Source organism: Dermochelys coriacea, chromosome 5 (assembly GCF_009764565.3).
Source record: "Dermochelys coriacea isolate rDerCor1 chromosome 5, rDerCor1.pri.v4, whole genome shotgun sequence".
Taxonomy (NCBI): domain Eukaryota; kingdom Metazoa; phylum Chordata; order Testudines; family Dermochelyidae; genus Dermochelys; species Dermochelys coriacea.
Window position 1 is genome coordinate 122,816,617 of NC_050072.1, and position 12,948 is coordinate 122,829,564.

Consider the following 12,948-nt stretch of genomic DNA (forward strand, 5'->3'; position numbering starts at 1 on the left):
ATGGATCAACTAACCTTGGCAAACCACCTCTTTTTTTGATGGTAATGCTTCCTTTGCTGTGGTCCCATATGGTACCCATCAAAATGCTGGAGAAACTGAAGTGTTTCAACACTAGTAATGGTCTGGCACTGTTTCTAGTGTGGAAGTCCTCTCACTTCATTTTTACCTCAGGTTTCCTCTTTCCAACTTCAGATGGCAAGAAAGATTCTCTTCAGTTAGAGACTTCTCATTAGTTGCTGAGTTAATCTTCATTTAATGATGGGTATATATTACAGTCTGCACAGAGTCTGACATTCTTTCCACTCTTACAGAATAGGAAAGCAAACTTGGAACAAACCATGGTGTGGGGCTTAAAAAAAAAACAAACAAAATAATACCCAAACCTAGTATCACAGCTTTGGAGTCCAGGCTGCTGTACGGAGATGGTGCAAATTTCTCAGAAGTACAAAATGATCAAATTAATACCTCTTTAAATTGCAGGCATGGTAACTAGAGGTGTGCCAAACCCCTGATTGGTATTTGGCTTTGGTCACTATCTCTATTCATGCTAATCTGAATGGGAGGGTGAAAATGTGATTAGAGATGCAGCTGTGCTGTAGTTTGTGGTGATTGCCCTCCCCCCATCTAGAGGGGGATAAATTGAAGCAGAAGAAGGCTAAGTGAATTACCCAAGGTCACACAGCAAATATAACGGCAGAGCAGAGACTCGATCCAAGGTGTCCAGTCCTCCTGCAACTACCAGACTACAGTTCCTCACAAATGTAAAGCTTTTGCTGCCTATAACGTAAAGATAAACCCTAATTAATGAGAAATGAAACAGATGGCTAGTTAATGTTCCAGAATTAGTAGATTCATTCCAGAGCTTGTGATGGAGATCTACTGCAGGGGTTAGTGCTCTTCATCTGTCACATTGAGGGAGGAGTTGAGCACTAAGGCATTGCAGAAGTGTAGGAGGGGAAAAAGAACAGGCCCAATTGGCAGGCACTACTTTAAAGAAAAACTTATCCCATACTTAACTTTCACTTTTGTTGGCAGTGACAGCACACCTTATCATGGTACAGGCCCGATCTTTCAGTGGGGCCTTTACCTGGCCTTCATTCAGTTGCACATTCAGCTTTAACAGTAGGAAGAAAAGAAATCCAGAGACAGTTGAGCCTAGAAGCTCAAGTAGGTATCTTGGAACTGGTAAACTTTCAGTCACAATTTTTAAAGGGGGGGGGGGGAAGATGCTTGCAAAAGTCTACTACTTCTTCCAACCCACTCGAAAGCATTTGAGCTTTCAGATGCTTTTCCAGACTTTTTTAGGGTTTGCCTGAAACTTCTTAGCAATGAGCTGATCCAGGAAGGCATCTCTATTCAGAACAGCACTTGAACGTGGGCCTAAGTCCCCCTGAGGTGAATGGGATTTAAGTACATACTTAAAGTTAAGTATGTGCTTTCCTGAATTGGAGCATAAATGTAGGTAAATTGGGTACAGTAGAGAGGTTTTCTTCCCTGGTCCACTCCTCACCCCAATATGAGGTACATTTGTAATGTCTCCAAAGGCCATGGGCCAGTTTTGTTTCTGCTACATTGGTGTGACTTTGGAGTGACACTACTGAGTTAAATTGAATTAGTCCAGATTTATTTCAGGATAACTGGAAAAAAAATGCAGTTCCTATTAACAGCATCTCCATTTACTTGTGTCAAGAGTGAACTAGCTAATTAATAGAAACAAGGCAGTATCAGCAAAAGCAATTGGCTTTTATTCTACTGAAAACCGTGTCTCTCTCTCTCTCTCTCTCTGCCTTTCTTCACAGCCCCTTCCTGAGAAATTTGTGATGAAGGGTGTTGTCGATCGCTTTTCTGAAGAATTTGTGGAGACGAGGAGGAAAGCTTTAGATAAATTCTTGAAAAGAATTGCAGATCATCCAGTCCTTTCTTTCAATGAACATTTCAGTGTGTTTCTCACAGCCAAGGTAAGCATCTGAATTTAAACATACACAATCCAAAGAGATCCGAGAAACGTGAGCTGTTGAAAATGAATGTGATAAAGGAGCCTGAGGATAAGAAACGCAACCAACCAGGCTAGGCCTAGGACAAGCCCATGCTCAGCATAGCAGAGAAGCTGCTGGGGATGCAAAGTGGCTGTTAACAACCTTTCTGCCTTCCCTCTATGCTGGATGTCCAACCCAATGGGCTGCTCTAGCTTTGAGGGCCATTACATCAGTAAGGCTCTACCAGTGTGCTCTGGCCCTGTTTATTTCACACCCCTATATTTGAAGGCAGGATTCCTCTTCTGCAAGGATGTGGGGCTGAGGATCTGACTAACTCTATTCAAAAGCATCGGACTCCAAATGGTTATTAACAGTCAGAGTGTGAGTGTATATATACAATATAAAAGGTGCACATATGCCAACTATGCAGGAGATATTGTGGAAAGAAAGGTGCTCACCTACAGGGGCATGGGTGATAGCAGTCTGCCTGTTGGCACTTGGGCTCCTGGGAATGGGGCATACTTACTGTACCCCTGAATTCATCCATGAACACAGACCTCTGAGACCTTTTTGCTTTTAAACACTCTTCTTTATTTTAGTATCTCAATCCCTCCACCAATACCTAACCGTGCATCCACATCTTTATATTGTTTTCCAGCTTTCTGGTCCCTTCTCTAAAGGTTGGGGGGGGGCATGAGTGGTGGGTGCTGTGGTGTCTCTACTCAAGGAGCTTCTCTGGTTCAGGCTCTCCTAGCCTTCTTCTCTTTCCCCTTTCTTCTTGAACACTTCCTTCCTGTGCTCTTTTTAAGCTTCCCTCCTGCTAATAGGCTAAGTAGCTTGTTAACTTCCTAACCCCTGTTACCCTAATGTACAAGAGGGAGACAAGGCTGTAAAATATCCCATTGTCTGTCGATGCATCTGATGCACTCTGTGTGCCTAGCTTATATGAGAAGCAGAGGTGAGCTTTTTAAAGCAGGATTTAGATGCCAGAATTAACATCCTACTTTCATAAACTTTCTCTGCTGTGCTCTGAAATTGAAGCATGACTCTAGATTGGGGATGGTACTTGTTTTTCTACATGCAAACAGTACGTTTCTTGTCATTGCCAGGATCTTAATGCCTATAAAAAACAAGGAATGGCATTGCTCTCCAAGATGGGAGAGTCTGTAAAATATGTCACAGGTGGTTACAAACTCAGAAGTCGACCGTTGGAGTTTGCAGCCATTGGAGACTACTTAGATACGTTTGTTCTCAAGCTTGGAACCATTGACAGAATAGCACAGCGGATAATCAAGGAGGAACTGGGTAAGAACTCTAGCACATTGCGAGCTTAGTAAGAGGCAGTACACTGGTAGTACTGCTGAAACTACCTGCATTCAGTGATTCTGGCCTTTTTTTTTTTTTTTTTAAACTGGGTGCATCAAAAGGAGTATTCTGTACAGACTCGTGTAATTTTATGATAGTTGTATAATATGTATGAGTTGGGTACTTGTTAAGGTGCAAGCAGAAGAGGCTATTGTGTTGATTCCCAGTGTTTTAACTCTGTTGGGTAGCCTTTAACCATTAGAAGAGCAAGTTATTCCATTTTGCCAGCAATAAACAACAAAACAGAATAGGGTAAATAATGAAGAGAATTCTTCTCTTGCAGTCCACCATATTAAATGGAATTGCTGACCCCTAATGTTTAATTCTAGGATTAGACCACTAGAATCTATAGATTTCCAGAAATCCCTAATCCAGGATACTCCTAGATGTACTCATACTTGGTTGCCTTGAGCTTTTTTGACAGGACTAACTAGATCTCATTACAAATCAGCTAAAATTCTGATTTTAAGCTGTGAGGGGAAATAAATGTCACCCTAGCTCCTGCATAGGCTACAGGTAGAAGCTCATGCAGTAGCTCTCACCTGGCCTAATAATATAGGAGCAGTAAAACAGAAGGGATCCTACATACTTCGTTCCCCTTACACCATGTTCTCACTAATACTATCTCGTCTTTATTACTGGAGCTCTTTACTGCCAGTTAAGATCAGACTCTTGGGCTTTGTGTGGTTCTGTATTGCTTCTTTGAGGAAAGCAGCTAATCTAATGCAAGCACCGAGAAACCTGACCTCTGTCTGAAGAGGCTTGGTGAGAAATGGATAAAATGGATATTTAATCTTCACTGGCAAAGAAGGGTGCTTTGTAAAGTCTAGAGTTTTTTCTGGTAAATATCTGCATCTGGTTATGTGCATCAATTGATAGCAGTGACCTGATCAGCCTTTCCAAATGTTTGAGTCGAGTATGATGGTGAAATAGCCACTGCTTTTTTTTTTTAAACCAAATTGCCTGAATGTCACTGTAGAATTGAAATGTTTCCTCTTAATGTCTCTTCCAGAATACCTGGTGGAACTGCGAGAGTATGGACCAGTTTACTCCACCTGGGGTGGGTTAGAAGTGGAGCTAGCAGAACCCCTGGAAGGAGTGTCTGCCTGTATCGGGAACTGCTGTACCGCTCTTGAGGAACTGAGTGATGACATGACGGACGACTTCCTGCCTGTACTCAGAGAGTACATCTTGTACTCTGAGTCCATGAAGGTAACAGAGACCATTTGACAGCAAGTCCACGCTTTTTGTTTAGAGGCTGGGGGGTGGAATAAGCATAGAGAAACCTAGCTGTGAAATGTCATCTTGTAGGGATTGTTTCTCATTATAAAGATAAGCGTTATATTCTTAGTGTTTCTACCCAGGATCAGAAAAATATTATGCACATAAAATGTCAAATTTATGTCATGGTCTTGTTCTGCCTAAACAGAGGTCATGTGCATTTGATCTGCATTTTAGAATTGTTCTCCTATTGGTAATGGCAATGTGTTTTTGTCTTTCAACATGCTATCCTTTTTAGGAGTCAAACTTGAGTCTTGGAGAGCCCTATCTAAAACTATTTGTATGAAAGAGACCGATACTACAAAAACGTGTTACTAAAATCTGTGATGGTGATAAGCTGGACTCTGCATGGAACCTTCTTGCAAATCTATCTCCCGTGGTTGTCTAGCATTTAAATTCTGTGAACCAAAACAGTGGCATAACTTTTAAGTAATGGTGTTCAATGACCTAGCTTTGGTGTGGCTTTTTTTCCCTTACAAAACCAGGAACATCAGATGTTTTGCAATATGCCACTTGTTGGATAAAATCCTAGCGTATTACTTGGGTAAAGTACAAATTATTCCCTTGCCACAAATCTGCATGCACGTTCTGAACAGAACGTGTCTCTTTAGTGAATAAGAGCACTGATGCAGTCTGTTCAATATGCAGGATCAGTTAATAGGCATTGTTTTTGTGCTTTAAATTATTTTTAAATCTCACTTGGGATATTAAGGAGGAGTTAATTGATATCTTCACTAAAACTTTCTCTGTCGTGCTTTCATAAGTGTTAAACTCCTGCATTACAAGTACGTTTCTTTCTCTGTTCAGATTTGAGGCACATATTAGGTTTTTTGTTCAATGAAGCATGCAAAAAATATTGGGTTAAACATGTTGAGTGCTGAAATTAATCACTCTGGTTTTGACTTGGTGTTTGATTCTGGGGCAAGGCTTTACAGAACGCAAGCCAACATAGATGCAAAGCCTGAGATTTTCAAACATGATGTGGAACTAGAAGAAAACTCCTCTAGAAAGTTGTCTTGGCTAGAGAGCAGCTCTGGTGAGCCCCTAACAAGGCAATGATGTATGCTTATCCATATATGCATTTCAGTTGCTCATTCTGGAATTACAATCCTCCTTCAAAATGTTGTAAGTTCTAGGACTTTAATGCCTCTACTTCGTCCTCATGAAGACTGAATTTTAGTCCTCTTCCAACTTTTTTTCTTTTAGAAGTACATGTAACGTCTAAACTAAAAGAGAAACCTGTATGCAAGCTATCTAATGAAAGGTTGAATTACCTCTTTGTCTGCCTGTTAGTTGAAGCACAGTATTTTAGTACAATAAGGAGAGGGTCTGACTTCAATTCACAAAACCCAGGAAGAAAATTCCTTTCATATTGAGTGGTGAATCTCACCCCAAAAAAGAGTTAGAAAGACGGTGGTCATTGTAATAGCAGTTTAAGTATGTACTTTACGCTCTGTTCTACATGAGATCTCTTCCAAAGAGCTTGGTGTTTCTTCAGGTCAGTCTCGGATGGAAAAACCATCCACAGATGGCAACTTCCTACTCGAAATAGCTTTGGCTGGAAGCATCATCGTGCTCTGCTTATACCCCAAAGCAGGCGTCGGTGTGTCATGATGGTATGTTTGCCTTCTCCACTGGACTGCTTCATGAAGCATGTAGCAGTGGGAAGCTAGCCATCATAGGAGATGACTACTCTTAAAGTATGAGAAGTAAACTTTTTAAAAACTTTTTACTCCTTGCATCCCTCACCTCAGAACTTCAGAGTTCCTTACAACTTAGTCACCTTTGTCATCTTTAGTCATCTTTGCCTCGTACATGGAACTTGTTTGTGCCTTAGTCAAAGGATGACCCATAAAATGACAACCTTTTAAACTCCTATTAGTACCAAAGCAATCTTGCATCACAGCCATCCATCTCTGGCTGAGAAGAGTGGGTCAGTCTCCCTTTGGAACCGCTCCAATCTTTTACCTTGGATCGTTGGACAGGGACTGCTGTCTGGTGAAGCGAGGAATACCACTGCACATGTGCAAAGCTCCAAGCTTAGAGGTTCTGTTAGCCTGACCATAGCCAACAACTGGAAAGGAGACTTGCTACTAGGAATTGCAACAGAGTAGCAGGAGCATGTGAAAACATGGTTATAAAAAAAACCTGGTTTACGCTTAACATGTGTTTTGCTACAGGGAAGGCTGTCAGGTGCCCTTTGCTTATAGCTGCTCTTATGCAGTTTTATCCCAGACTAAATGGCCAAACTTTAATTTGAGGAGAGATCATTCCTTAGGGCACTGTCCTAGTCGGAGCTGAACAGTTCCTGAGCCTTTGAGAACCAGAAGAACTAGTTTGACAGAAGACCTCACAGATCTGGGGAGGAATGAGGATGTTTAGGAGGCTTGTGTTTAAAACGGTTGCCATATTTGGAATGTCCCAGTAATGACTGAACAATCATGGTAAGGCTCTTCTCGTAAATAGAAGCAGCTAACTTGCCTTGCTTTCTGATTACAGATATGCTATATTGCATGGGGAGGTGCATGTGACGGGTAAGAAACCCTGTTCTATGTAATTTATGCTGACTGCTATTAAAATACTGTGATTTAGACAGAGGGGCATATAGACAGCATTAGTACATGCCGTCCCCAACTATGTGCTTGAGTATTAGGTAAATGGCATACTCTAAAACTGCATTATAAATATTTAAAGTGCCTGATGTTTTTTAAATAAATAAAAATTCATGATTGAGATAAACTCATCTGTCATGGGCATGAGTGTTTGAAAAGACCACATTCTCTAGGATGTCTGAACAGTTGTTGCAAAAGACAACTATTTCCTGCTACCTCTTTCCCTCTCTTGGGCTCCAACTTGTTTGTGAAACTCCTGGGTGTGCTCTGGACTGAGTGGAAAGCCACACATAGGTCTGGAAGCTGTGGACCAAGGTAAAGAATATTCTCATTTCAGTACATAAAGGACTTTTGAAAGACCTCCTAGAAAGGGAAGGGACCTATGCCAGCATTCCTTTCTAGCCTTTGAGGATGGCCTAGCAGGTATAGCAAAGGACCAGGAGTCAACTGGAGTTATGTTCCCAAATCTGCCACTGATGTGCTGTGTGGCCTTGAGCAAGTCCCTGAGCGGCGGCATGTGCCTCTGTTTCCCCATCTTAAGATCCCTATTTCACTGGAACGTTGTACAAATTGAGTGTGGTGTACTCTCAGATCCTTGGCTGGAAGGTGGTCCAGAAGTGTCAAGTAGCATTCTTTACACTTTGCTGGGAATTTACTGAGTATTTTGGGCCACAGCTAAGAGCAGATAACCTAGAGATGCTAGAGAAGTTCCTCCTTCTCCTGTACATTTTTTTGTTTTTGTTTTTTGTTTTTTGCTCCATCTGCTGGAGAAATGTTAACTGGCATCTAGACCTGGGCAGTCAGTTAATATATGCTTCAGAACACATTGTGGGCTCACCCCCCCAGTAGCAGTACTCTCCAGTCACTTGTCCTGTGAATCTAGTTTATTGATACGATGCCTATTGTACCTTGCTGGTACAGGTCCAACTTACTTTACTGGTTCCAAATGTGTATCCATGGTGGGTGCTGGCCACTTACTCCAAGGCAACTATTAATTCCTCAGTAAGGTTTACTTTTTCCCAATATCCCTTTTGTACATGAGCGGAAATACCTGTTAAATACCAGCCATGCTTTTGGTGCACTAAAAATCTGAAACAACTGCAGGGAAAAATTCCACCTAGTCTCGTATTGAGAACTGATGTCACATTTTGCTGCAGGCAAATGTAGCCAATAACATGCTTAACTTTAGAAACTGGAACTAAAGCGTTGCCACACGCACATTGATGTTTTGAACATTCTCTCCTTATTGCCCCCTGTGTCTTGCGGGAGATTGTGTGGTATCCTCTCTGGAGTAGGGATATTGTCTTCCTTTGTCATGCTCACCTTTGAATACATGCTTGGCATTTAAAAAAAAATTAGTCCTGGAGGTTACAGTACTGGGACGTTAGTCTTTAGGAACACACATCCTCCTCCGCTGTACTTAAAACTGATAATCAGCCTCTGATGGTAATGGTTGATCCTTCATGCATAACTAAGAAACATGGCATTTTTGATATTGAAATGGTGACTCTTCCCTTGGCATGTAGTGTAGGTGGAAGTGGAGAGGGGAGTATGATAATGAATAGATGCATGTGGTTATTTTGGTAAATATTTGCACTCATTGTCTTGGAGTGATACGTCAGCTGTAGATGATTTTTAAAATTTCTATTTGATAGGTAAGCAGGGAGAACCTCTGTCAAACTGGCTGCCCAAATTCTGACCTCTTCCACTCTGGTGTAGCTGTGCCTGGCAGTTGAATGGCCCTTGGAAACACCATCTGGGTACCAGCCCACTTGACTAAGCTCCTTAGTCATCCCCTGTATGGGTCAGATTCTTCTACCTTATTTTTGTTCTGGAGAGAGAGTCTCCCAGGGCATCAATTGCTCCCCTCCCAAGCAAAACCTTGTATAAGTCATTGCCCAGTATGGATGTCACATTTTAATACAGTATTACTAGTTATGCTGTAAACTCAACGTGGGTAGGAAACAGCTACCATAGGCAAAGACGAAACTACTTCTCTATGACAAACGTCTATTATATAATTTGGTTACTCCCTAGTCCTGTTAATATTGTAACTATACTTCCTGGATATCTTATACATGGTTGCAAAGTAAAATTAGCTGTCTTCTAGCTTTATCAATATATCTGGAGATCCTTAGTCAGTGACGGCTATTCAGCTAGAAAGCATGAACTTTAATAACTCAAAAATTGAATGTTTCATGTACAAAAGTGGGAACCTTTTTCACCATCACATAATGCAAAAACAAGGGAGAGGATTTTGTCCAAAATTGACCTTTTGGTCTGAGACTCAGCATGGAAATTCCTTTCAAAAGCATTTTGCAGAAAGCTGAATGGGTGGGCTGTGGTAGAAGTACATAACTTTAGGAACAATGTTGCCTATGAACTCATTCCTTCCCTTGTTGCTTGGGCATATTGGAAAGCTTTACAAACTAACCCTCTCAACCCCATTCAGTGTTAATGTTTATCCTTTTATTCATCGTTTTCATCTTCAGGAGAAGATAAGTGACTTGCCAAAGATCACAATGCAAGTCCTTTGCAAAGCTGGGAGTTTTGACTTCTCTAAGCAAATGGCTACAAATGTCATCTGGCATCTGCTCACAGGCTAAAGCATTCAATCTGGAGTGCTTTTTTTATTTTTATTCAAAAGCCTCTTCATAGATGCCTGTAAAACAGGAGTGGCTTCTGAAAGGCAGACCTCTGATTTTAGTGGCACTTCAGTTGTTGAATCCACTCTGCAACTCTTGTGAGGTGAGGAGGAAGGGGGAGTCAAGATTTTGTACATTTTCAGTCTTACGTTTTTTGGGTGTGTTTTTTCCTCTTTCCTAGAACGTGCTAAAGAAAAGAGACCAAGTTCAAGCAGAGTATGAAGCAAAATTGGAAGCTGTGGCCTTGAAAAGGGAGGAGCGCCCCAAGGTTAGCATTTGAAACTACTTCACGAAACAAGTGACACATTTGTCATGCAGCTTCTCTCAACTGAAAACTCTGGAGAAATGGAAATAATTTGTTTCTAGATCTGTGTTCAATCTCCTGCCTTCTGAAAAACAGCAGTGCAAGGCAGAGCAATGTCTTGTCATGTAGCTGCAAGCTGGCTTTAGGAGGCGAGCCAAGGAGAATGTGTTAGCCAAATTCAATGTAGAAGGGAGTAAGAGTAAGCTAGCAGCTGCTGTAGACCTGATCTGAAGCCAATGGAAAGACTCCTGTTGATTTCAGTGGACTTCAGATCAGGCCCTTTAAGAACAAATGATCTTGCTTATGTTAGTGAGGTGTATCCGTTGCCACCTTCAGGAGAAGTTGCTTGCTTGTCTCAATGTAAAACCAAACCAAGATTAGCTACTATTTGGTGTTGATTTACATAGTTCCTGCACGTTCAGATACCTAAAGGTGGAAGAGATGCACACATAACAAGCAGGTACATCAATTCCAAACAGTAATCAGTCTTAGTTGGGTTTTGCATTGAGACCATGCAGCAACTTGGCAGGGTCTGCATAGCATTGCTGTATGAGAACATAACGCCTCAAGTTGTATTTGGTGAATTATGGCAGCAACGTCCATCATGAGCATAATACACTTAATCTCTCCTTCCCAATCTGCTCATGCTTTTGACTTTTTTCCTCCCTCAATCTTCTCCTGCAGTCTCTGTCTGCCTCTGAATCTTGAGGAGCAGAAACTGAAGGTATTTAAATGGGGAGCTTGAGTTAAGAGCTTTGCATAATTATCCCTCACTATTTTAAATTTTAATTGAAGGATCTTATTGGCACTTGGCTGGAAAACACTGATTCAACATGGCTTCCTCCAACTTCAGTGCTTCCCACTGTGCCTAGGGTTTGCAGCCCATTTAGTGGATGGAGGGTCCATAGAGTTGCTTCTTTAACACACATGGTTCTTAATTTACATTGGACACGTGTCCTTTGGTAGAAAAACAGCCACTTCCACTTATGCTGTGCAGTATTCGAGAGATTTCAGAGTAGCAGCCGTGTTAGTCTGTATTCGCAAAAAGAAAAGGAGTACTTGTGGCACCTTAGAGACTAACACATTTATTAGAGCATAAGCTTTCGTGAGTGTAATGCATCCGATGAAGTGAGCTGTAGCTCATGAAAGCTTATGCTCTAATAAATTTGTTAGTCTCTAAGGTGCCACAAGTATTCGAGAGAGTCACTGCTGAAGAGTTTTTAATGCAACAACGTTCTACGTTTTCAGTAGCTTTTCATCATCTTGGCCCTTTCAGGTTTTCCAAAATAGCAGCAAAGTTTGCTTCCCTTTAAATGGTGACCACTTTCAAATTTAACTTCAACTTTCCAGCTAGACATAGGCAAAAGCCTTCCAACACAATGAGATCGTCCTGGTTGTTTCCTTAACCACTCAAATAGAGCTGAGCAAATGGGCATCATGACATTTTTGTTCAAACAATGCTACAATGCTGCTGCCTAGAACCTGGGACAGGTTGGAAGTTTTTTTTTTAAAATAGTTAAGTGTTCTAAACCTTTGAAACAATTTTAAAATAAAAAAGCTGATTAGCAATCGCTACTATGCTGGGTAAGGTTATCATTTGATCTCTGGCTTTGTCTTGCTTTCACTGAACACTTTTTAGCTGTTTGCGTGGTCTAATGGAATGTAGAAACCAAACAAACAGGCCAGAAGAACTGGAATTTGCAATGAGTTGGATTTTTGTTACCCCACATTGCAGGTATTCTGTTCCGTTTGTTTTGGAATCTGTTGAAGTTAATATGTCAACAAGATAGTTCTGTCAAAAATCTATTTGCTGTTGGTTGCAGTGATTGAGAAGGATGAAGAAACATTTTCCCTCTTCTTAACCACTGGAGGGCATTTTAGGATTTGCTGTACTTCATAACCTGACCTGATTCCCAACAGACTCTTGAGTCATGTCCTAATTCTAACAGCAGTCTGTCTTGATACAGTCTTTTCTTTTTTTAAAAAAGAAAAGGAGTACTTGTGGCACCTTAGAGACTAACAAATTTATTAGAGCATAAACTTTCGTGAGCTACAGCTCACTTCATCGGATGCCATCCGATGAAGTGAGCTGTAGCTCACGAAAGTTTGTTCTAATAAATTTGTTAGTCTCTAAGGTGCCACAAGTACTCCTTTTCTTTTTGCGAATACAGACTAACACGGCTGCTACTCTGAAACCTGTCTTTTTTTAATTATTTAGGCTGAACAAATGTGCATGTATTAAATCAGATTCTGTGATTAAAATTCTTGTGTTTAAGCCAGTAGATACTAAATCAGGATATACTTTGCTTAACTTCAGATAGTCATCATGTATACAGTATAATTTTAATTGCTTTTGTATTTGGTGTGAGTCCATTTGCTATCTCCGCATTGTTTTGTCTTCAGCAGCTTCAGATATAGAAGGACCCCTCCCATTCCCATTTCTCTCTTAACTTGGCCCTGGAATTCTGTATTAGAAACATTGTATGTATTGAAATCTCAATTACTAATGTAGCAAAAGTGAAATAATAATCGCACCCTTAACTAAAGGGACTCAATGAGCACTGAGCACCAATTGTGGCATCTGGCTCTCTGTCCTAAAGCTTAGAGGCACAATGAATCTATGGGAACAGTAAATAGTCTGATTATACAGAACTTCAAGTCTGCCTTCCGAATTCAGCCAGAAGTATTTCACATGTTGGCAATGTAAACTGAATTGCACATAGTCAAAGTAAACCCATAAGAAGGAAATGCAAATTCCCATCCTC

The 12,948-nt window shown here is 40.9% G+C and overlaps 1 protein-coding gene across 2 annotated transcripts in view; it reads left to right on the forward strand.

The window, feature by feature from the left end:
- SNX30 (sorting nexin family member 30) overlaps positions 1-12,948 on the forward strand; it is a 64,327-nt gene that overhangs the window by 35,001 nt on the left and 16,378 nt on the right. For both annotated transcript variants that reach the window (XM_038401677.2, XM_043514418.1), the window contains 4 exons: positions 1,800-1,958; positions 3,086-3,281; positions 4,354-4,553; positions 10,061-10,147. In XM_038401677.2, the coding sequence (XP_038257605.1) occupies positions 1,800-1,958; positions 3,086-3,281; positions 4,354-4,553; positions 10,061-10,147 (642 nt within the window). The remainder of the gene's footprint in view (positions 1-1,799; positions 1,959-3,085; positions 3,282-4,353; positions 4,554-10,060; positions 10,148-12,948) is intronic.